Source organism: Cydia pomonella, chromosome 25 (assembly GCF_033807575.1).
Source record: "Cydia pomonella isolate Wapato2018A chromosome 25, ilCydPomo1, whole genome shotgun sequence".
Lineage (NCBI taxonomy): Eukaryota > Metazoa > Arthropoda > Insecta > Lepidoptera > Tortricidae > Cydia > Cydia pomonella.
In genome coordinates, this window is record NC_084727.1 from 10,890,031 (window position 1) to 10,917,506 (window position 27,476).

Consider the following 27,476-nt stretch of genomic DNA (forward strand, 5'->3'; position numbering starts at 1 on the left):
TCCTAATGGTTCTATGCTATCCACCGTTTAAATATTCTACTAGAGGTCAAAAATTACCCCACGTGTATTGTATGTCGCGAGGCCCGCGAGCGACTCAACATGGACTCAACTGTACTGCGCACAGCTTGACGTCAAATATTGAAATGCCGCGCAAGTAGTAATTAAGTATAGAATTTTATTTTATCGGACCACAAAATTGTATTTAGGGACATTTACCTACCAAAATAAACATTCAAAAAATCTACATTGCGCTTGTTTTTTCCAAATTTGACATGTTCGATTTTCCACGCGATCAGCCCAAAAATGTAGAAATTCAAGACGGCGTTAATTTCCTCGTTTATTACCTATCAACCTGTTAGCTAATACGGCCCCAGGCTTAATAATAAGTGTAATACGGTGAATGCGGCTTGTGTGTGGGAATAAAGGTATAGCGGTAGCATACACGGGTTTTTAGAAAAACTAATTAACTTAGACCTTATCTCCGAGACATAAGGTTTATGGTGGTTGGTCATTTAATTTTAACTGTGTCGTATATTTTAACTTGTAAGAATTTTAAGTGTGAAATGATCACTGATCATTCTCGCGCAGATAAATCAATGTAGTTTAATGTGTGTTAGATTAATTTGTGTAATAATGTCCTATAATATTTAAAAAAAAAATTTTTTTTTTAATGTTCAGTTAAACATATAATAAAAATTAACATCTCTGGCAAGGCAAAGAAAAGAACCTAAGCAACCAAAATTATGTTTTTTACAAGCTTTTATTTACTTTCACCTGACCGTTGTCTGTTTGTAATAAAATCTTGCAAGTTAAATTTGATCCACTTCCCGGTTTCCGATTGAGCTGAAAATTTGCATACATATGTAAGTCGGGTGACAATGCAATATTATGGTACCATCGAGCTGATCTGATGATGGAGACAAGAGGTGGACTTAGGAACTCTGTGATAAAAGTGATAAAACAACGCAACCTAATTGTGTTTGGGGTTTTTAGAATTTGCTCGATGAGTATTAGCTGCCTGTGGAAAGAAAAGTACAGTCAGCGATAAAAGCTTGTACCAAAAATTAAATTTTTGCCAAAAACTTTTATTTATGAAAATACCCTATGTAAATACTAGTACAAGCTTCGCTTAGTTTGCGGCTAGGTCGATTTGTGTGAGATTATCCCTAATTTTTTTTTTATACCATTTAGACAAGTGAATATATATTAGCCTCCATGATAGTAAGCCTGTCGTAGCCTTTAGACGTTTTTAACTCCAATAATGTCACATGCGCGTTTCCTTTAAAAATCTGTCTATGTATTGTAAAATTAAACAACTATTACAAGTGTAGAGTACTTAAGTAATCACTATTATTAAACAATTACAAGGAACATAACTAGATGTTTCACAGGTGGCCGCCATATTGCCCGCCAAAAACAATCCTTTCGATTAAATTGTTTGGTGTAACAACTATTTATCCAAGATTACATTTATTACCACTTTTAAGCGTTTGTAAATTATTTTGTTATTATTTAATTAATCATGAGATATGTTTATCTTACATAATGTTATTTATTAGGTTAATTAGTATTATAACAAAACTAGAGACTGACGACCCCACAGTCAAACTCAATGTTGAGTTTTGCGGGGCTATGATTATTTTTTAAGAATACCACTATGTTTTAATAATAAAAAAAAAAAAAACAAAAAAAAAAAAAAAACAGAATATAACACTGGATGCCTCAATGCAATACTGCGGTAAAAAGGCGAATCAATGGCCGTATTTTTATTTAATATTAACAATTAGAATCAAGATAGAAATAGTTTGATGGCAAAAGGTGTTTTGCCAATAATAATGATAAACATAAATTATCTTAAATTTCTAACAGTATTCCCGGACAAGATTTTATTTGGCCTGCACCATGTTGCGGATTTTAGGTGGTAATTTATTTATTTCTCAAGTGAAATATTCTTACAGCGAAATAACAGCACAAAAAACCTAGCAACTAACTACCTACCAATTATTCCAAAGTTAAATCTCAATACTCTGCCCGCGGGGAATCCATTTTGTAAGTTTGACGTTCCCGCCAAAATGGCGGCCGCAAATGGAGGACTAATCTTGTTGGCGAGTAGACATGCGCGAAACAGTGCTTCAAAAAGTAATGCTATATCACATCACTTTTTCGAAAACGTAATGTTACACTGAGATATCACATCACTTATCACTCGAAACGAAACATTTACCCGAACGAATACAGCGCGCGGGCGCGCGCGTGATGGCAACATCACACTCATCACAGTCATCACAGTACTAACTACATTACGCAGCGAGTGTTAGGACTCTAGGGCGTATCATATCGGCGCGTCGATCTATTCCGCATTGCGTTTTGTCACCGCCATGTGATAGATCGTTTTTGTTAATGTTTTTATTTTTATAGTCGTAAAATATGCATCATAGATAAAAAATAAAAGAAAATATCTGTTAATTAATGAGATAACGCCATCGAGAGTCACTAGGTAGTATTTTTATTTGGGTATATCAATAAAATTATGATATGATACTGATACGAGAATGTACTGTAAACACTAGTGTTTACAGTATTAAATTAAAGATAAATAAGTAACTTCACTCGTGCTTAATTTAGTTTGCCGCGAAAGTCAACCAAACCAAACATTTCACAACAATAATAAACAGTAAATACGTTTTTGTTCGTCAAATTCAAACTCGCAAGCGAATTATCATTTAGCCGCATCCTTATAGGTAAAATACTAAAAACATTGTAAGCTCTATGGTAACGCATTACAGTTTTAAATCGATTGCAGGTGCAAAAATCCGTTATCGTATCAATTTAATGAAATTTGCAATAACTCAAATGCGACTGCTACCGACCGGCCGAGCGGACCGATCCGAAGTGTTCCGAAAGCATTGCGGAATGAGAGCGAGCGAGCAGTGAGTGCGGGTGCGAGCGGGATAGCAAAGTAATGATAGCATGGCAAACAAACATCACACATCACACCATCACGTCTCATTGCTCATTATACATTACGCGGATTGTACTCGAACGGACCTTTCGTACCGACTACCGGCGCGTCAATCTATATTGATGCTTTACGAGTTTACGCGCGCTTCGGCCAGTCATGTGCTCGAGTGATGTTTGAAGTAATGCTTGGTTTCTCGGAGTGATGCGTAATGCAACATTACGCGTTTGAGTGATATCTCATTTGTGATGTTACGCGCATTACTTACACATGTCTATTGGCGAGTCGGGCTGCGGTCGCTGTTGGGGCTAGAACAGTTCTGTACTTGCAGTCGGTGAAATAAAATGAAATAGAACTAGTTTTATTTGATTTTTTTTTTACTTCTTCAACTAACAGCTCTTTTATACTACCTCCGTGGCAAACAAGCATACGGCCCACCTGATGGTAAGCAGTCTCCGTAGCCTATTTACGAAGAAATTAAGGTATTTTAAATTGGTTTGTTTACATTATATGTCTTTTCTATTGAACTCCACTTCACGATGAAGTTCTAAATTCAAATACAAAATTCAAAAATGTATTCTGCAAGTAGTCCTCAAAGGCTCTTATAGGGAGCGTGCATGAACTGTAGGAGGCAGCACAGGAGCTATCAGATTTTTGGCGCGAAGCGTAAATGTGAGGTTTATTGTTCCGATGTAGCCCACAAGATGGCAGAACCTACTATGCACTTGACGTGTAAATATGCATGTTTATGGTTCCGATTCAGATCACAAGATGGCAGACCCTCCAACGCGCACGGTCCCTATAGAAATCAAAACAACAGCGACATGAAAAATACGTATGTGTTATTCGACTCCTAATCATACAATACCTTTTCCATAAAACAGTAACATCCATAAGTCAATATCATCGACCATTCATTAGTAATGATGGAACGAATGAATCATTACAACGCTCAAGATTTATTACTAAAATCATTTACGAGACCAACATTATTACACTACAGCTGGTAAACTATTTGCTATTCTAAAAGCGACTCTACTATGTTTCTTTTAAGGCATTCTTCTTCGAAATTTAAACGCAATTTAAATTTTGTGTAACTGGCCGACGATAGATGCATCATTAATTTATTTTATTTCAAAAATCGAATGTTTCATTCGAGTGCTTTCTTCGCGGCACTATCAAATGCTTTTGTTTTTTTAACGGTAAACACTTTTTGGTGTTGCTGGTATATAAATGTAGGTTTCGATTTTTTTATGGACTTTTTCGGTAGCAATGGGCCACGTTTTATATTGCACTATCGCACTAAACAAAATATGAGTAGTTTCTTGCTCGAGCTTTGCAAAAACTTATTTGTAATAACATTTAGGCTTAATATAGTATTTTATGCAACAGTTGTATAAGAAGGGTCAAAAAAGGCGAGTGGCGTGAGTTACAATGTGAGCCGAAGGCGTAGGCGAACATTGTAAAGGAATACGCCACGAGCATTTTTTGACCTACTTATACAACTTTGCATACAATATTTTTCCTACGAGTCAACAAAAATAAATCTTAATTTAGGTAAACAATTCAAAAGTATATAGCCAAGACGCGCGAGCATACCTTGTTACGCGCCCGGCCCGCCCCGGGCCGCGGCCGGCCGGTCAGCGACTCCTCGTAACTCATGAGGCCCTGGTACTTGCAACTTGCTAATTAAATTTTTGGACAGTTTTTTCTCACTTTTGGCCACCGTAGCCTACGGAGACTAACAAGCAACGCTAAGCGGTCTTCGTAGTCTATGGGTGTTGCTATATTACGGGTGTCACATGCGTGTTTCTGACTTATGAAGTAATTATTTTTACTATGCAACCAAATGAATATTTTGTTAGGTGGCAGCAATGCACTTAGTTTAAAAATTAAAACTGTATTCGTTTTGGTTTTGTTAGGTTGGTAGCCATTAATCGCAGTAACGTTATAGCGATTAAAAGCACAAAGAGCTTTTATGAGGAATAGACAATATAGACTTTTCTTGAAACCTTTTATGTATGTTCTTATATTCGTGTTAATGAATGCATAAATGACAGATAACAGTAGAGGAGTAGGAAAAGTATTTATGATGGCTCCTCTACATGATGGCCCAGCGTAGGCCAGTCCTAGGGACGCATTTATGCGTTAGAGGGAGCAAGTGATATTGCCATCTCACTTTACCGCATAGCTGCGTCCCTTGGACTGGCCTACGCTGGGCCATCGTGTAGAGGGAGCCCTTACGTTTTAAGCTATAGCCTGTCAAATAAATTCTACGAACAAAAACCCTTCGCGCCTAAATTTTTTTAATTTTGCCGTCTACTTCTTTTTGACTGACTAGCTATAAGTTTAATGTGGTTTTATCATACGTCCCAAACCCGTACAAATACAACTTAATATTTATTAAGTTTTAGGCTCAGTTTAAACGAAACTGATGTATGGAGTGAGCACTCTAAGGTTATTTATTTCTCTATGGTTTCAATTTTTTTTTACAATTATAGTATGGTTTCAATAACAATTGAGCACCACAGATTATATATATTTTCATTTTTAGGTAATTTGTAGTCTGTCTGTGGTACCACGTACTTAATATTCATATATATATCATTAAATATACACACATATATAATGATCACGCCTATTTCCCGGAGGGGTAGGCAGAGACCACGGATTTCCACTTTTTTTTTATACCACGTCGGTGGCAAACAAGCATACGGCCCGCCTGATGGTAAGCAGTCACCGTAGCCTATGGACGCCTGCAACTCCAGAGGTGTTACATGCGCGTTGCCGACCTTTAAAAACCTGTACACTCCTTTTTAGGGTTCCGTAGCCAAATGGCATAAAACGGAACCCATATAGTTTTGCCATGTCCGTCTGTCTGTCTGTCTGTCTGTCTGTCCGAGGCTTTGCTCCGTGGTCGTTAGTGCTAGTTTGAAGAACCCTATACTGTATACCCTCGGGAAAACCTCGGCAGGGAGCTCATTCCATTTCATTCATTTACTTGCTACGATCCTGACATTCCTGACATACCTCTTTCGCTTCCCTCACTTTCATAACATTCCTCATACACGCTCGCCGGTTTAGGGTGCTCTTGATCTGACCTTTCTCCCCGACTCATCAGATTTCCCCGATTTGATCAGAGAAAGTCCGCCAAGGTCTACCCCTTCCAGCTTCCTCCCCTCATCATTAAAATAAATAAATAAATAAATAAATAAATATTATAGGACATTATTACACAAATTGACTAAGTCCCACAGTAAGCTCAATAAGGCTTGTGTTGAGGGTACTTAGACAACGATATATATAATATATAAATATTTATAAATACTTAAATACATAGAAAACACCCATGACTCAGGAACAAATATCCATGCTCATCACACGAATAAATGCCCTTACCAGGATTTGAACCCGGGACCATCAGCTTCGTAGGCAGGGTCACTACCCACTAGGCCAACCGGTCGTCAAATATATCATTAAATATATTTCTAAATAAACCACAATAGGGTTGTTTCCAATTTTTTGAAACGCTTGTATTACGTTCTATATTAACTAAAAGTTGCCCTAAAATTCAACTTTTATACTAAAAACGGCTTTAAATATGTTAAATGAACAAAATATATTTTGACGGATGCTTTCGCGCCCAAAACGCTTTTTGAAAATTGTGTGACGTCACAGTTTACGGTTTGACACATAACACACGTAGAAGATACGAGCTGTCAACTGACATTTGTCATTTGTTGTTTATCGCCTAACTGTCAACAGTGTCAATCCGAGAGTTGTGACGTCATCAGAATCTTCAATGATGTTTCGAGTTTGGTCACGTGACGTGTGCCAAAAGATATTTTAAATTCAATATTTACAAAAATATGGTCATTACAGGTCCCCTAAAAGTAGTTTAACATGTTCTTATAATCCAAAAGAATTTATTGGGATACAATTCTACCCTAAGATTTGTAGATGGAAACAACCCTATTGTGACAAGGTTTTTGGGGTAATAGCCTATAGGTATAATTTGAAGTATGCACTTTCTAACGATTAATGGTTATGTCTTCATGAAGGGAAGAATGTCGCGTGCGAAACGTTTCGTGCGCCGTGGTATGTGGTAATTGTGGCTCACATTTCTTAGTACTTCTGTTCATTTGATATCATTAGTATATATATTTATTCATTTTAAACTTTATTGCATAAAATACAAATTACAAATGGCGGACTTAATGCCTAAAGGCATTCTCTACCAGTCAACCGTAGAGCTAAACATAAATGTAAAAATGGTGCAAGAAGAAAAGTAAGACAAATTTATTTTAAATCTATTGCAAATAACTGAAAAATATAATATGTATGAAAGAGAAAGAGAATTGATTATAAGTAAGTAAGTAAGTAAATATTCTTTATTGCACCAACAATTATACATTTTACATACATGTAAAACTACAAATGATTTTTAAAGGAAAATAGAACCAGGTAACAACAGGCGGTCTTATCGCTAAAAAGCGATCTCTTCCAGACAACCTTTAGGTAGCAGGAAATTTCGAACTCATACAAAAGTCAACAGGTAGTGCAAGGAGCTAAATATGGAGACTATTAAATACAAACACACATACTACTTATATAAGTATTAAAACAATACCTAATATACTAATAAATATACAATATAATATAATACAATATATATATATATATATATATATTTATACTTACACATATACAATATATAAATGGCAACTTAAGACTAATTATAATAATAACAATATAATTATAATAGAGAAGTAAAGTCTAAAAAAACGTGCACGCTAGTTTGACATCCTAAACAGATGGCGCTGTACTGCGCCATAAGTTTTTAGGTCACTGATTTGTCAAACGTCAAGTTTTGACAATCGGAGTTACCGCAAAATGTATGTATCTGTACGGTGGCAAACAAGCATACGGCCCGCCTGATGGTAAGCAGTCACCGTAGCCTATGGACGCCTGCAACTCCAGAGATGTTAAATGCGCGTTGCCGACCCTTTAAAAATCTGTACACTCCTTTTTTGAAGAACCCCATACTGTAGCTCCTCGGGAAAACCTGTGTATCTCGTTTACCTGTCAAATTTGAAGCACGTAATTATCTTAGATTTAACGCATCCTACTCAATCAATGTATATTTGGTTTATATATATATATTATCTTGATTACTTATACCAGTGGCTCTGTCATGTGTAGACGTCGGCTAGACTACCTGAAAATGCCTAGACGCGTGGCATGTCTTGAGTGGTATCATTAGATTTGTAATCTATTGTTCAAAGAGACAGATTACACGTTTTTTGTGTTTTTTGTTTTGCAAATTTTGAAAAAAAAGGAAATTCTATAAACCTAGTTTTTCTTTGTGTCAATAACATACTAAAGAAATATTAAGAAGTAGAAAAACGTTTTCCACTTTTTATCGATGATCTGTCACGTGTTATACTGCTCGCTTAATCGGCCTAATAAATGTTTTACATTCGGGATCATGACTTCAAAATCAGCCAGTATAATATATAAATAAATAAATAAATATAAATAAATATTATAGGACATTATTACACAAATTGACTAAGTCCCACAGTAAGCTCAATAAGGCTTGTGTTGAGGGTACTTGGACAACGATATATATAATATATAAATATTTATAAATACTTAAATACATAGAAAACACCCATGACTCAGGAACAAATATCCATGCTCATCACACGAATAAATGCCCTTACCAGGATTTGAACCCGGGACCATCGGCTTCATAGGCAGGGTCACTACCCACTAGGCCAGACCGGTCGTCAAAATACCCGGTAAATAAATATAGCCGGTCAAACAACTTTGTCAATAGAAACAGGCGCGAAATTCAAGTTTTCTATTGGATAACCCGTCGCCCCTACATTTTTTAAATTTGCCGCTTGTTTCTCCTGACGAAAATGGCTTGATAGACTACAAGCGAAAGGATTAAAAGTAACATTAGTTTAAAGCAGCTGTCCACCGGCACCTGTCCCTTTCTCACACGCTGTAATCTTTATTGCTCGCTCGGGACTAGTGACGTGCCGAGAATGTTCCCGGGAACGTAAGGATCAAAAACGTTCGGCAAAACGGGCGTTTTTTCTGTAGACATTACAATGTTAATGATTTGGCTTTTGGATACATTTTTCTAAGACTTTAATCAGTTAAGGTGATCCAACTATGTATGGACAAAAAAATATATAAATGTTATCTCCACAAGGCACTTTAATCTATTACTTATGTAATAGTAATCTATATGCCAAGTTTGAACTTTTGCTAATATGATTTAGTATTCGCTATGATTTTGTGATTTTCAATAATCTCATACAAAAAAAAATAGAAATTAACCCAAAAGTAAAATTTACGAATGGCATATTTTTTACATACTTATAAATAAATAAATAGATAAATATTATAGGGACATTCTTACACAAATTGACTATGGCTTGTGTTGTGGCTACTCAGATCAGAGAACGATATTTATAATATACAAATACTTAACATAGAAAACATCCATGACTCAGGAACAAAATATATGTGCTCATCACACAAATAAATGCCCACCGGGATTCGAACCCAGGACCATTCGGCTTCATAGGCAGGACGTATAACTAATAATTAAATCGTACAAAGTACAAATTAAAACCTCTCCAAAGCAAAATTATTAATAGGTCATTTTATTTTCATACATTTTTGTACGGCAGAATTGTTTCATTTAATAGTGACCTCTAAATGATGTTTAAGTAATTGCTCTAAATATTCGTATGGATAATTCCTGTGTATTTTGGATAAAAAAGAACCTAGTGGAAAAGGAATATTTAAAGCTTAATTTTAGACCCCCTATTAATCCTGCAACTCGAAAGAAGTAGAAGGTTAAGACGAAACAGGAGCTGAGTCCGTACACAAATTGTTACATGGCCTTCAGCCGTTCTCCAACTTATTAATCTTCTTCTTCTTATATAGTGTGCCATATCCTATCGGATGTCGGCGATCATAAAGCGAAAGTTTTCTCTAATCTTTGCCGTTCTAGAAAGAGTGGCGGCGTTCTTGGTACCGGTCCAATCCTTAATATTTTTACTCCATGTTGTTCTAGGTCTTCCTTTACCTTTTTTACCTTCTATTTTACTCGTACCTTCTATAATATTTCTCAATATGTCATATTTACTATTTCTGTAGATATGGCCGAAGTAAGCTGTTTTTCTTTTTTTAATTAGTAATAGTAGTGTATTTTTACTTATTAATCAAATAAGTAAAAATTCACAAAGAATATGAGTATTTCTAGGAATATAAGAAATGTTCCCGGGAATATTCTAGCCGAACCTCACTATTCGGACCGCAGACGGATTGCGGACGAACTCACTTCGTTCTCATCTCCAATTCGCATCTTATGCGCTTATGGGCGCCTGGTGCATCTGCGATGTTTTAATTCATTTATTTGTTTAAATTAATTAATTAATATACATTTGAAATAACATAAATGTCACGAAATAAGTACCTAGTTTTTTTTATATGTCATAAATAGTACGGAACCCTTCATGGGCGAGTCCGACTCGCACTTGGCCGTTTTTCTTTATTTCTGCAATAAAGTTTAAACAAAATAAATATTTCAAAGCGCATTAATTTTCCAACACAGATGTATTCGTTACATTCCATAGGCCATTGTAACCAATTAGAAAACACGTCAATTGACACTTGGAATGACAGCTTACACCGACAAATGTGTCGAATCTGTTAAATGGTCCGCACATGTGTCGACCCTCGAAATAGGACCCTAAAACTATTGGTGGTTACGACGTAAACCATCACATTAATATTGGTGTTTGTTTCATAAGGTTCCAAGCGCCATACGCTTCGAATTTCTTTTTTATGCATATTTATTGCAATGAGGGTGGTAACCCCAGTGCATTTGATGCATTTTCTTTTGCATTTAATCACTGTTACTTGTTTATTTTTATTCAATTTAGCGAGGGTGAAGATTGGTAGGATGACGGGATCAGAATGTATCGATATCATAGTTATGGCCTTTTGTGCGGGTTACAATACTATTACAAATCGCGGTGTGGTTTCAATGTGGTCACATTTCTGTACTATTTAATTAAAACTCGCTACTTATATTTGAAAAAGTAACAACTTTTGGGTTATCGTTATTTCGACTCAGAATAGTCAGAATCACAACGACTTATTGATTGAAATAGTTTTTGGATTGAGAGAAAAGATATCAAAGGAATACGACTTTTACTTTTTAAAGATTACCTCTATCTGGTCGACAGGAACACAGCAGCAGACACACACACACACGCACGCACTTTCCTAAACGTTTTTGATCCAGGTGTCAAGTATGAAAGAAAATATAGGGAGCGTGCATAAACTGTAGGAGGCAGCACAGGAGCCGTCAGATTTTTGGCGCGAGGCGTAAATGTGATGTTTATTGTTCCGATGTAGCTCAAAAGATGGCAGAACCTACTATGCACAAGAAAACAAGTATCGTGTAAATGTACATGTGTATGGTTCCGATTCAGGGCACAAGATGGCAGACCCTCCAACGCGCACGGTCCCTATAGCCTCACCAAAGTTCACATGTCTTTTTTTCATCGAATTATCATAGAAAATTTTCTATATTTTACTATCCCATGTCCCATGCGTTTTTTATAAAAGAAAATCCTTTCCCCGTGACTCACTCTAAACCCCAGTGTTTACTAAATGTATAAGTGGCTATTATCGAGCTCAGAATAAGTGGCTATTTGTTCTAGGTCTTACCAAATAGTTAAGTTCAGATACATATTTATGGAGATCCAGGTATGTATGTACAGGAGATTTTTTCAGACACAATGGATGTGAAAAATACATACACATACACACTTACACTAAAAGACATTATTACACAAATTGACTGAGTCCCACAGTAAGCTCAATAAGGCTTGTGTTGTGGGTACGTTAGACAAGGATATATATAATATAATATATAAATAATTACATAACTACATTGAAAAACATCAATGACTCACGAACAAAATACATGCTCATCACACGAATAAAGGATGTCCCACGTTAGAACGGTCCGGGTCCTGGCCGAGGCATCTGACATTCCGTTTTCTATAGATTAAACTGCTCTACACGTCAGAGGAGCTGTTAGGAGTAAACTTGAAGCGGCCAGTATTGTTAGGAACCCAGCCGAAAGCACGTACGGCCTTCTCGTAGAAAAAGTGCAATAGTTATTTGTGCAACAAGAGAGGTCCTGTGAGTGTTGATTTTAAGTCTTGAGTAAGCGAAAGATTCTAAGTTAGAATCTTCAGCGTAGCGAGGTACTCAAAAACACGAGATGTAAAATAACTTTGCTCTCGTGTGACACATACAACTTTTCACCTCAGTAGTGAGAACATGTTAAAGGTTAAAAAAATTCAACATCAAGTAATGTTAACCACATTTATTTACATTCATGAATGAAAGGCATCATCATTATTACGAAAGCTTGTCTCACTCCCTGGAGTGAGAAAAGTCGCACTTTCGTCACTTCCCGGAGAGACGAAAGGCTTGTTCAAGCTGCTGAGGTGTAAAAAACATTCCTTAGGTTGTTATATAACGTGGTAACAAATTAGTTACCATTATTTTTAAGAGATGGTACTTTTCTCTAAAACAATTAACTTTAAATAGAAATTAAGAAAACTTTTCATATCATTTTTTTTTGTTTTCACTTACAACAGCGTTCTGAGCGTGTTTATGGAGCGCTAAGATGGCCCCATGCTCAATCGTTGGCAGAGACTGCATGCCGCCAATGATTAGGTTTTAGTTTTAGTTATATACACCGTGTTTTTTTTCCGTTAATTTTAAGGGTGGATTCCTGAGCTTAAATTAAGTAACTTTCTCAAAGACACCGGTATTCTAATTAACTCCATCTCGGAGATAATCAATAATTCACCTTAGTGCCTGTTTACATATTGATTACCTAGTGTTTAGTACAAGTGTATACATTTGCTACTAAACGTAAGTACTATCTCGGACGATCGGTGTTCGAAATGACATTGATATGCAGTGATCGGTTATTTGGATTCTCCCTCGCGGGATATCAAGTAGAAAAGTTAATATAGATACGACAGTTTCCCGCGATACCGAACAAACCGTACAAAAATAAAACAATTTAAATTATCTCTAAGGAATTTTTTACTCTTACATGGCAACCAGTTGAGACAATAACTTCTATTCTTTTCCTAATTTCAACATTTTATTTAAAGCAAAATATATTTAAACTTCCACAAAGTATTAGCTTATATATCTGTCATGATGGAAAAAATACTTCAGAATCTTGACATTGACATCTCATTATTTTCTCTGGATTTCAGTTCTAATTATTTTTTGTGAGCAATAAAACCATTTGACATTGTGGACATTGTTTTTCTCAAACTACCTCTCAGTTGAAAGAAGTGTAATGCACTTTTTGATAACGAATTCATTTATTCAAACAATTAACCCGTAGTAACCATATATTAGCTGATAGACACGCGTACTTACTCGCCGAACTTTTATCCAAACGGTACAAAATGTGCCGCTTTGGAAGCAGCAAATGAGCTGTCAGTGTAAACACTTGTGCTCATTTGCTCGATTTAGACAAAAGAACGGTGAGTAAAGTACTCGTCTATCAGCTACTTAGATGTTTTAAAGTGTAATAAAATAAACACATTGTATTTTTTTACCTTTTCTAACAACATAAAGCCCGGATTCCCGGGGCATATCCATACTAACATAATGATTGAGGTCGTTCACCCCATGTCGAATCCAAAAAACCGATCACTGTTGATATGTCACAGTTTTCAATTGTTTGGTTGAATTAAATGTAATGCCCGTGTTACAACAACGCTATATGCAACATTTAATTACTTTTTATAAAAGTAAATTTAAAATATAGAATTTGAAAATTTTATTTTTAAATTAACTATGCCATTTAGGTAGTTTCCCTAAACGTACCCCGGAGTTAACGGAATTCAATAAAAACGCGGTGTAGGTTTCTTAAATTGTACTAACACTAGTAATAAGATTTTATTTTAATGTTTAGTAACCATGTATGTACCTTTAGTCTAAAATAAATGATTTTTATTTATTTATTTACCGGACAAAATGAGTAAATTATATTTCTATCTAAAATACATGTGAATTTAACTCGCAAGATATTTAACTATGGAGTGTGGAATTAAGAGGAGTGGCATCTCTTATGGTAGAACTGTTGCAAAAGTGTTCAGCTGTCAGCTATAAATAATAGTTCCAAATCTAGCGTAGCGCTGGAGTAGCTAAGAACCTAGGCGCTATTGACGGAGTGAAGTGGGCTGTCTATGATTTGATTTTTTTGTTCAAGTATTCTAGGTATTGTAGCGCCACCTATTTAAGGTTTTTTGATGACACTTTTTGGTACATGGAGATTTATTTCCTTACCTCCACCTTCCGTACGTTTAACACTGTCTGTCATGTCAACAATTGTGTCTTAAATGTTATTTGACAAAGAGGTTCTAGAATATGTTCAATGAGGTCTCATTTAATCTCATTAACAGGGTGTTTTTACGTAGTCTTTTCGAATAGAGAAGAGTCCTGGAATGTATTGGGCCCCATACATTCCACGAGTCTTCTCTTTCCGAACAGACTCTAGCAAATTTGTTTTCCAATTTTAACCTATAATGTTTCATACTTAAATATACTCCATGAGTCGAGTACTATCAGCTGTAAAAATATCGGTGACTAATTTGATAGCATATATAAAAAGTTGTATACTTATTATTCATACTTACATCCATTCTTTTTATTAATGATTATTGATGATATTTGTTGAATTGAATGATGACAATTGTAGCCGCCGTGCAGGTCAGGATCTCGACGACTTAAATAAAACTTCGATTTATAATGAAGCGAAGTATAATCTTCCAAGGGTACTGGTTTACAAGGGTTCTTGTCAAAACGGTTCAATGTAGAAAGTGTTGATAGTATGGAGGATGATGAAAGAGTGATTTGCAATATTTGATTTGATCAGTACAAAAGGTTTAGATTTAAATGCTTCTAATTGGCCGCGATACAGATTAATTCATTCATTTATTGCATTTATAATCATGTGTTACATATGGTCTTACAAAGAGCATTTTACAGCTAGTGTTCACATGAACCCTGTTAGGGTATATGGCAATATACTTATAACTAAAACTATTTACTAAAACATGATATTTATATATTTAACATTTAAACTATTTTTATATATTATATATGCAATATGACACGTCTTTTTAGTGGAAAAATATAAGACATTTTAAAAATTATTAAAAATATTTTTCATTTTAACTAACAAAGTAATTGGTGAAATTAAACATCAGCAAAAAAATATTTTTATAGATAATAATTAAAAATTCCATTTATATCTTTCAATTTGTAAAAATCTTAATTTATTAATTATTTGTCAATGGGGTATATAAGAAAATATGATTTACATTTTATTAATATTTACATTATTTTTTAATTGGATAAGTTTGTATCATTCAAAAAATCATCAATAGAGTAATAACACTTTTTAATTAACAGGTCTTTAAGTTTTCGTTTGAACAATTCATCTTTGGTTTCATTTTTTATTACTTCTGGTATTTTATTTGCTATAAGTATACATCTGTAATACGGACCATTTCTGAACATTGCTAATGTTGAAGTTGGTAATTCTACTTACTTACTTACTCCGTTGGCTCAGCGACCCAAAATGAGACTTGGCCTCCGACACAAGACAGCGCCACTTTTCTCGGTCCTGTGCGACCTCTCGCCAAGGTCGCACAGGACCGAGAAAAGTGGTAATTCTAGCTGATTTATTTTATTTCGTCTCTGTGATTTTATTACTTTTTGTTTAAATAAATTCATGTTCTTCCTAACAAATAGAGCTGCTTCCAGAATATAAATAGAGGGTAAGGTAAGGATTTCAAGTTTAATAAAATGCGGACGACAACTATCTGGTACCCGGGTATTTGATAGAATGCGAATGCATTTCTTTTGTAATATAAGTAATTGGTGTACGTCAGTGCTGGCTCCCCATAATATTACACCGTATTGGAGCCAAGCGTGGGCGAAAGCAAAATAGGCTGATAACGCGGTTTTCTGATTTGAATTAACCTTGAGGACACTTAATGCATATATAAAGCTACTCAATTTACTTTTGACAGATTGAATATGATATTTCCAATTTATACTTGAATCAATTGTTATTCCTAATAATTTAAACTCGGTTACTTCTTCAATCATTGTCTTGTTTATCTGTAAAGTCATTTCTAATGCGGCTTTCTGTATGGGTTTAAATTGTATTATTTTAGTTTTGCTAAGATTTATCTCTAAATTATGGTTTTCTAGCCATTCGCAAACTGTTTTTGATACTTCTGACAAGCGGTCGTTACATTCCTTACTACTATCACTACTTATGAGTATGGAGACGTTATCAGCAAACATCACGCTTTTAGTGTTTAGTATTTTTGGCAAGTCATTTATATAAGCAAGGAATAGGAGACAACCAGTTACACTTCCCTGTGGGATTGAACATCTTACATGTCGCATTTTTGAGATTACGGTTTTTGTTTCTCCCGAGTTTTTATAGTACCAGTTGATTTGTACACATTGTTGCCGATTTTGTAGATATGTTTGAAACCATCTATATGCGCTACCTCGGATCCCCATGCCATATAATTTTCGCAACAGAATATCATGTGATACGCGGTCATAGGCTTTTGACATGTCCAGAAGTAATCCTATGGCGTAGTTTTTGCAATTTATGTGACTAAGAATTTCTTGAATGTAGTGGTAAACGGCTAATACGGTAGAATGTTTTTTTCTGAAACCAAACTGATTTTTATCTAATTTATATAATTATGTGGAGCGCTCCTATTGGTGCTTTTAAAAAGCCTCCGAATACTAGCCGAGCCCGACGGCTGCGTTTAGCTACTGCATTGATTTTTTTATATAATAATAAGTTGCATTCGCAACAACAATTAACTAGTAATTAAGTACCCATTGATAAAACTGTGGATATAATTCATTCTAATCCTTAACTATTCACGCACAGAAAAGACAAATTCAAATCTAAATCTGTAGTATCTGTACGACCCATTAAGCTGACTAAATTGCAATATTAATATTGATACTTTGATGAAAGATATAATGGTAGTAAAATAATCATCAAATCATCTCGATAGCTGGGGGAATAATTAGATTATGAGATACATCGAGGGGCCTGGAATACGGCCCTGAGGGACGCTCAGTTGCACTTTGACGTAGTGGGGTGGCATGTAATGATACTAGGTTGTGGTTGAGCTTAGTGTAGCGTTTGAGAAGGTAGAGATCGTGGATCAAGAGTCGTGCGAATGTGAAAATTGTTAAGAAATAGTAGATTGATGACCAAGGGATGAAAGGCACCCATTTCTGTCGAGGTTCGCACTCGAACGCAGTGATAGCGCCAATAGTCCGAGACTGAAATGGTGCCTTTCACCTGCGTGAAACACTCTACTTTTCATTTCCAATACGAGGAAAGTAAGATACATGTGTACAAATTATTATTTGATTTAGTAAAATATAGCTATTTCGAATTTAGTACAAAGCAAGTACAAAGTAATGATTTTTACCTAGTGCCGCTAATAATTATTTAATGTATAAAATTTGTGTAATAATTAATTATGTTTGTAGCTGTTTGTTATTTAATGTGTTTTTGGTAACTTTATTTTTATATTTGAATATTTCAAGGGTCATATGGGTTGGTATACCTGAAATAAATATTTTTTTTAGTATCATATACAGGTTGATATCTGGGTCGTGATCCTGAACCACTTTTTCTGAATCTATAAATGATTTACATTACCATACGGTAGTATTTGATTGAAAGATAATTAGTTTGATTTTTATTATTTTTCAAGTAAAATTAATCTTATACGAAGTAATCATGGTCACCCTATTACGTTTGACATACGCTGTATGGAAAGCGACAAGACATTGAGTGGGGTGACCAAACTGTATGCAAACATGTTTTTTTCTACTTGTCATCTGAAAAATAATCATAATTATTGGTGATAATAAATAATGAGCAACATCATTAGACTCATATTTGAATTCTGTGTGATGTCTTGTTCTCTTGCTCCACGACCCCAAAATCATACTGTATAATACACCAAAAAAGATCATTATCATTTAATGAATTGAATCCTGATAACACCCGTATTAACTAACAGATGAATTAACATTAAATGACACTCGATATGGTTTGTTATTAATAAACAATAATACAGCAAGTGTTAACAGGGGAGTCCAAGTTGGGGCACAAGTTGAGAGACCTTTCCCAATGGACCGCGGACCGAGTCGCGGATGGGTTCATGCATTAGGTAAAAATTAAATAGTATATCATAAATATCAAAAAAAAAAAGCGGTGGTGGCCGAGTGGATATGACGTCCGACTTTCAATCCGGAGGTCGCGGGTTCAAATCCTGGCTCGTTATTATTTTATCATAAATGGAAAGGATTTCTCGCTCGCATCCTATAATTTTAAGAATTATAATAATTTGTACTCTTTTTTTATCTTATTATCAGTATTTAACCGGCACACGTGATTACGAAAGCGACTGCCATCTTATCTTATCTTATCTTATCAAGAGTGCTCACTCCATACAACGGTTTTGTTACCAAAAATACTATTATTTTCGTAGTCTACATCTAGCGTTAAACGACAACGATTTACCGCTAATATTATAACCACAGTAACCGGAACTCTATTTTCAGCTCCTACGCTTACTCTGGTTATAATATTAGCTGAAAATCGTTGAGCATTAGACTTTTTGTTTGACGCGATATCTATTGTCGAGTAACAGTACCGAGAGTTCCGCTACTAGAAGCTAGATGTCGACTATGAAAATAATAAGCGTTTTGGTACCAATGGAGTGAGCACACTACGTACTTTTTATTTCTCTATCCATGCCTTCACCGAAAAGCGACTGGTACATATCAAATGATATATCGTACATAAGTTACGAATAACTCATTGGAACGAGCCGGGTATAGCTAAGGAACTATTTAAACATAACATACCTAATATGTGTTGCTGCACGGGGTTTGAAACCGGTAACTCCAGATAGCTGCCTGTCCACTAAATTGAATTCCTATGCTATTGCAATGTTATTGGTTAATTGAATTGACACGCGGCCTAGAAGTCGAACGCTCTTACTGCTGGGCTATCAACGAATTAAACGTAATATGTATAAACTCTTTATTGTACAAAACACAGAACATAAATATGGCACAGGATAGGCAGTACAAAGGCGAACTTATCCCCTTAAGAGGGGAATAGCTTTGCGATCTTAACGAAATAACGGTACTTTTTCTATGAAATTCCATTTCGGAAGAAAACGGTTTCCACTTACTAAATCTTAACAAATCACTTTGATTATAGGTATCCCTTTATTGTTTTTTTATTTGTAAATTTTGAAAAAAGGAAGACCTATAATACATAAGTATATACCTATATACAATACATGATGGTAGGTAGTTAGGTATAAAAATCATACTTTATAAATTACTTTATTAAACTTTATAAAAATTGTTTCACTGTTGCACTTACCATCCCAAGTGCCAAGTTAAGTAATCCGGAGGGTGCATTTCGCGACCCCAGCTACCGATCGCAACTTAATCTGTGGCTGCAATGTGAATTAGTTGCATAATATCTTGTTGACAAATAACTGAGGTGTACCTATTTAATGTGTTGATGCTAATTTTGTCTTCGGGTACCATGACAGTTACTAAATTAAAGTAAAAAAAGTAAAAATTATTTATTGTACACAAGATAAGTTACACAGAAATTGAAATTATTCAGTCTTAAAACTAAGAAGCAGTATATGTACATTAAAGAATTTTCAGTAGGTTTCACTGGCTCCTACACTAGGCGTGACTAGGCGAAGCCTGTCTCGTAGGTAACCGTTTCAGACATGAATTTCCAATGATATAATTTTTTGCGAAAGTCAATAAGACACGATAAATTTAATGATAATTACAAATTAGTCAAATGAAATTAAAACAAGAGAAGGTAGGACTTAAAACTTATCTACAATAAACTTAGTCTAACTAAATAGAGGTGGTTACAAGTGTTGCGTCCGTTTTTGATGTTGCTGTGTGTCTGGTATATTGGAGTGTATGTGTGTTTGTATGATAAAATAAAACTATATAATTTAAAACACACCCCCACGTTTCTAACCCCATTCATAGATAAATAACTACTTTTTTTGAGCAAGTAGAAGTTTACATACAAAACTTAGTTGTACTGTCTGTGTGTATGTTTATATTTATCGAGACCTATCTTCCACAGGAGCGGATTGCGACTGCGTCAGCTGACCGACGGCCGCCATCTTGTCCAAGTCATCTACACACCAAATGGCGCCATCCAGGACTGCGAGTACATCACCCAATCAAAATATTCTAGAAACTTCCTCAAGACATTAAGGAAGGAACTTAAACTCGCATTAGAAGAACAAAGTATTAAATTAACACAGAATGAAATAACTAATGAAGATGAGAAATATTACCGCCATTTTAGTAATATGACGCTGCGTATTTTGAGAAATGGAGAGACTCTGCCGATAGATGTCGCTAGTTGGTTGGATTTTGACAAGTTGAAGATGGAATGCTTGGAAAGGCATGAGGAGCTCAAGTTTATGATGACTAATAAGAATAAAGTCTCAGATGCTACGCTCGCTAGGTAACTTTATGACATTTTTTGTGTTGATTTGGGGGTATATCATAAGGTAATATAAGTAAGAAGAAAGAAGGTATAAATACAAATTGTCTATGTGGATATAAGTAATGATTAAGTACGCTTTTATACAGGCTTAATCAGAAAATGGCTTCATAGGCCACTTTCAATCCAGGTGTGTCAATACAGGGTATCTACCATGTTGGGACTTTAAGTGCAGGGTTCAATTCTACTTGCTACACTGAACTTTTTGTATGGGACCAACCCGAAATCGCTTTTTTTAGGTTTTTCATACTATAAATATCTATTATGGCTATTTCTATTTGGCTGATCAGAGGGCCTACCGCGAACCACGTTCGACGTGTTGCCTCTCTTTCGCACTTGTAAATTCAGCATGACAGGGAGGCAACACGTCGAACGTGGTTCGCGGTAGGCCCTCTGATGTCGATGTTTCCTATGGAAAAGCTAATTTTTATTCGCGATTTCGGGGTTGGTCCCATAGCACAAGTAGTTGTAGTGGTAGTTTTTTTTTTATACTACGTCGGTGGCAAACAAGCATACGGCCTGCCTGATGGTAAGCAGTCTCCGTAGCCTATGTACACCTGCAACTCCAGAGGAGTTACATGCGCGTTGCCGACCCTAACCCCACCCCCCTCGTTGAGCTCTGGCAACCTTACTCACCGGCAGGAACACAACACTATGAGTAGGGTCTAGTGTTATTTGGCTGCGGTTTTCTGTAAGGTGGAGGTACTTCCCCAGTTGGGCTCTGCTCTAGATCTAGAATGACATCTGCTGTGCTGTGCCCTACCACACAAGGCGAGATGATATTCACATTGCCCATACCTCTCTTTTGGACGTAGTTTAAGGACATACCCGGGTCCAGTGCACAGTGCACAAAACAAGTACATAACAGAGAGGAGATACAGTAAATGTGTACAAAGGCGAAGTTATTTCCTTAAGGGATCTCTTCCAGCTAACCTTCAAGCAACTGAGAGAGATATACGAAATGGTAGTCAAACTAAGATAATGTACTTGACGGCAAAACTAGAATCTCGCAAATAGAATCGCGCCCTGCATTTAAAGCCCCATCGTGGGAGACATACAGTATATAATGCCTTATGATAGACCCTACAGAAAAAAAGTTTGTGTTGAGTAAGTTTATGTGGCTTTAAATATGGCGATTGACATGAGTTTTTTTTTTAATTTAGTCATCGGTCATCGCCCTCTGTTTCATACTTTGTTAGATAGTTCAGATGCTATTGTTAATTAAAAAAATCGTCAGCCGGTTGTATCGCTGTGGTAAGACCGTCAGCTGGTCGCATGAACATGTAAAAAATAAGCGCCCTACCTTTTTCTGATAGTAAAACAAAATCATCAAACTTTGCATGTAGCATTCGATCAGGCGTTTTAAATAAACAGATTACGCAATTTACACATTACACATACTTTACGGACATAAAGTGGTAAGGCGTATTTTTTACATGTTCATGTGAAAGCTGACGGTCTTTCCGCCCCGATATAAAAGCTGACGTTTTGATATTTAAAACAGCATCCAAACTAGCACCTGACAAAGTATCAGCCGGGAGGCGATGACTGATAATATATGGTCCTGCAATGCCGGATTTAGAGGTCTGGAGGCCTCGGGCAATAAAGGAGTGGAGGCCCCCTGACCCCAAATTTTTTCCAAATAAAATGGTAAATTTACCGAATTCTCTATTGTGGGGGGCCCCTCTTTTGTGGAGGCCCGGGGCAGTAGCCCCGGTTGCCCTCCCCTAAATCCGGCCCTGGGTCCTGGTCACGTTCTACATGTTGTTTGTCACTGTGACAAGGTACGAAATGGGTCACAAATTAACCTTTTGACCGCCAAAGACGTCATATGACGCGGGCAGCTACAGCTCAATATCAACCTTCATGCGTACCGACAAGGTTCACGATTACGCGCCGCGTACGATAGGCGTGGCGTTCAAAAGGTTAAATCTTTTGACTATGGAGTGTGGAATTAAGATGAGTGACATCTCCTATGATAGAACTGTTGCAAAAGTGTCCAGCTGTTAGCTATAAATAATAGTTCCAAATCTCTCCAGACTAGCGCTAGAACCTAGGCGCTATTGATGGAGTGAAGTGCGCTGTCTATGATTTGATTTTCTTGTTCAAGTATTCTAGGTATTGTAGCGCCACCTATTTATGTTTTTTTGACGACACTTATTGGTACCTGGAGATTTATTTCCTTACCTCCACCTTCCGTACTTTTGACTATACCTACACCTACTCATCTCAATCGTCATGTCTCTGGTATTGGTAAGGGTGTTTTCGCAAAAAGATCCGCAAATTTTGAGCACATAATTATTGATAACGTGTTGTTGGTACAAACAGCAACACTCTTAACTGTCCATCGGTGGACCTTATGCCTTTTGTAATAAGGTCCACTAATGGACAGTGTGGGCGATGGTACCTACAGTCGAGTTCAAAAACATTTACAAGCCAACCTTCCAAAAATATATTTTTCATTTGTCATGCTCTGAAAGAGGGTTTAATTGTTCTAAAACATGTGCAGAAAGTGATAGAGCATTTTACTTTCCAAGTACGATTTTTTTCATTTTACGATAAGCAATTCAAATTCAGTTTTAAATGGATTTGTCATAGAATTTCCATTCTGTTAGTTCCCCATTTTATAAATAACGATACTTTTACCTAAATGGTTAGTTGAAAGTACCCTCAAAAAATGCTATAAAAATATACTTATATATATAGTATTTGACATTCCTCGTATTCGAAATGAAAAGTAGAGTGTTCAACTCAGGTAAAAGGCATCATTTCAGCCTCGGACTATTGACGATCTCACTGCGTTCGAGCGCCAAACTACCTCGGCAGAAATGAGTACTTTTCATCCCTTGGTTAACAATCTACTATACCTACACGCCTCTAAAATACTGACAAAAGGGCTGTGTAAATATATTTTTGGAAAGTGGACTTGTACATATAGGTTGTTATTTAGTCACCCACCAGCAATAATTTACGGGCTGAATATATAGGTCATACTGAGCAACGTTTACTATGGGACCAACCCCGAAATCGCGAAAAAAAATTACTGTCCCATAGAAAATGTCAAGGTCAGACAGCCAAAATGTATGAAACAGCCAATAGGGTTGTTTCCATCTACAAATCTTAGGGCAGAATTGTATCCCAATAAATTCTTTTGGATTATAAGAACATGTTAAACTACTTTTAGGGGACCTGTAATGACCATATTTTTGTAAATATTGAATTTAAAATATCTTTTGGCACACGTCACGTGACCAACTCGAAACATCATTGAAGATTCTGATGACGTCCCAACTCTCGGATTGACACTGTTGACAGTTAGGCGATAAACAACAAATGACAAATGTCAGTTGACAGTTCGTATCTTCTACGTGTGTATGTAGTTATGTGTCAAACCGTAAACTGTGACGTTACACAATTTTCAAAGAGCGTTTTGGGCGCGAAAGCATCTGTCAAAATATATTTTGTTAATTTAACATATTTAAAGCCGTTTTTAGTATAAAAGTTGAATTTTAGGGCAACTTTTAGTTAATATAGAACGTAATACAAGCGTTTCAAAAAATTGGAAACAACCCTATTTTGTTTTTCGCGATTTCGGGGCTGGACCCATAGTAAAAGTAGCTCAGTATGACCTATATATTCACCCCGTAAATTATTGCAGGTGACTAAATAAATATTCTGTATATTTGTGAATTCTGCCCTACAGAAATATCAAAATGTCTTACCCTAATGTATGTTGTTCTATCAACAAAATTTTCTTTACAATTATGTCATAAGTCGACGCTCACAATGCGCGAAACTATGGATTGTGGAATTAAAAGGAGTGAAATCTCTTATGGTAGAACTGTTGCAAAAGTGTCTAGCTGTCAGCTATAAATAATAGTTCCAAATCTCTACAGAGTAGCGCTAGAGTAGCTAAGAACCTAGGCGTTATTGACGGAGTGAAGTGCGCTGTCTATGATTTAATTTTTTTTTCAAGTAATCTAGGTATTGTAGCGCCACCTATTTAAGGTTTTCTGATGACACTTTTTGGTACATGGAGATTCCATTCCTTACCTCCACATTCCATACGCGAAACTCTACAATACTTCTATTTGCTTCTATCTCACTAAGATGTTTTTATCCTAGATACTAAAATTCGCTAAAACAGCTCAAATTCCGGTCAATATGAGTCTTGTAAAACTAACCGTGGAACATTCAAACCTGTTTGCTATTTAGTACCAATTCTGTACAAAAAGTACAGGCTAGAGAGATAACTGTTATTTCAGTATCTGGGATGTTGAAGCAAGGATTACTGTGGCGTAGCGAGGACTGTAAAATGTAAAAAATACATTGTCTCGAATTGTCAAAAATGTTCACCGTTTGATATTTTTGCAATTGAACTATTTTTTTTTACATCAAGAAATATTATAAAAGATATCCAAATATTTCGTGTGACGGAAACTTTCCTTGCTTGAATCATCGGGCCCGACGCCGGCACCGACGTCGCTGCCGATCGTTAGCGGTCCGATGGCAGGTTGGATGTAATAAGCCCTTAAATTAAAAAAGAAAAAACGGAACGTTCCGTGCTACGCCACATTACTATGTTCACGAACTTTACGACTGTCACGACCATCGATGCAATGACCTATTCCACGTTTCCGCCACTTCTGAAGATATCGTCACATCACTGCTTCGTTATATGTATTTGCTACATATATACTTATATATTATATATCTTAAAAAAAGTTAAAGGATCTGTCGTATGCTGTTAGCCGCTATTGTCAATAAAGGCGGAAAATAGAAAAACGTCTCGTTCCAAACCAATTTATTTAACGGTTTTCTAGGTATAATTTTAATTTATTTTGATTGGCAACAAACAGCTTTTAATTAAACAAAGTACAAACGAATGTGATTAAAACATGCGCCAACAGTTTCCACTACTGAATTAAAGCAGTTATCAAAATCAAAGGGAACTTATTGAAAAATAATTGACAAAAATATTATCCAAAACAATTAAGCACCAAAGCAAGCCATAAATAGCTCGATAGTAGGCTAATAAACGTGGACAACAATAGTTGACGTACCTAGATTTACGTCAAATTATTATCTATTGCATTTAAAATTACATTATGAAACTTTTTGAAGTTATAGTCAATAAAACACTTTAAACTTATTATTTAATAGCCCGAATATGGCGTCCGAACTTAAACAGAAGAAGTCAAATAGAGTCAAACCAGGATTAGTGGCAGTGATTTTGTCATCATTTCATAGAATTCAAAATTCAATTCAATTCAAAATATACTTTATTCATGTAGGCCTAGCAACAAGCACTTATGAATAGTAAGACACTATTACATATAATTATCTTAATCTAATTATCAGAGCAATTTATTGATGTTGTAAATATTATTCCATATAGAATACTAATGAATATAATTCATAGATCAAATTTAATACTAAAACTTTCACAAAATATAGTCATACAAAAAAAAAAATGTATAAAAAATACTAGTCTAGATTGTTTCTAGAATAAATTCTAAATGTCAAACAAATATAATAAAAACAACAAAGGAAATACATGCATTGGAATATCCATTTCATCATCATTATTCAAATATATAAATAATTAATCATTTCGAATCACAATTAATCCCACGTTGTTTTATCATTCATGTAGTCTTGTGTGGTATAATAAGCTTTAGAAATAAGTTTACGCTTTACATGATTCTTAAATTTATTAATTGGAAACTCAGTAATATGGTTTGGAAGTTTATTATAAAATCTCACACAATTACCCATGAATAATTTTTTAATTTTATGGAGCCGAGTGAAGGGAATTTTGTTTTTTTTAAAACGACTTGCACTGTCTGGGCTGACAAAATCGCTGCTAACTTATCTCGGTTTGACTCTAGTCGTATTCTTTTCGACAAATATCGTTGATTTTCTGAAATGCAATATCAAACATTTCAAAACCTAATTAAAGCCTGACCAGTAATATATGATCATTGTCAAGAGGTCGCTGTTAATCTCAAGGAAAGGTTGTCTGAAAAAGTTCGCTTTTTAGCGATAAGACCGCCTGTTGTTTACCTCTTCTTTATGTGTTGTATTAATTGTATTGTTTCTGTATTGAGGTGTGCAATAAAGAGTATTTATATTATATTGTATTGTAAAGGTTGACAGTTCAGTATAGTATGAGAAAATTAGTTCCAGTGAAATTCCGCAACATGGCGCGTGATCATATATTACTGGTCAGGCTTTAAATGTGTATTAAGTCTTAGGGTGCGGCCACACTTATCGGTATTCGACGAATATTCGTGATGGCGTCTGTCGCTATCCATGGAAAATGAAGGTTTGGCCGCACCATTACAGAATATACGTAAAAAATACGACAAATAACAAATGGAATAGAAATAAATATGACCGCCAACTGAGATAACAAAGGTGGCTTAATCATCTTATGGACTGGATCTATGATAAAGTTAGGTACACATATTAAAAGATAAAATAAGAATCGCGAAAGTATTCTTCAAAAATCTATATCCAACAAGGTAGAAATAACATACATACTAAACACTGAACTAATATATATATTATAACAGTATTATTGTAGTGATTAACGTAAATTATTTTGAATAACGCGTGTCTAACATATAAAAAACTTAATTTGATTCTTGAAATATGCATTTTTAATGTTATGTATCTTCTTTATCTTTTAATTTTCTAATTTTCACTTAACATACTTGAAACATAACTATTTAATATCAT

General features: G+C 35.5%; 1 protein-coding gene across 4 annotated transcripts in view; it reads left to right on the forward strand.

The window, feature by feature from the left end:
* Positions 1-27,476, forward strand: part of LOC133531601 (uncharacterized) — a 198,658-nt gene that overhangs the window by 145,417 nt on the left and 25,765 nt on the right. For all 4 annotated transcript variants that reach the window (XM_061869914.1, XM_061869917.1, XM_061869916.1 and 1 more), the window contains exon 3: positions 20,304-20,693. In XM_061869914.1, coding sequence (XP_061725898.1) covers positions 20,304-20,693 — 390 coding nt within the window. The remainder of the gene's footprint in view (positions 1-20,303; positions 20,694-27,476) is intronic.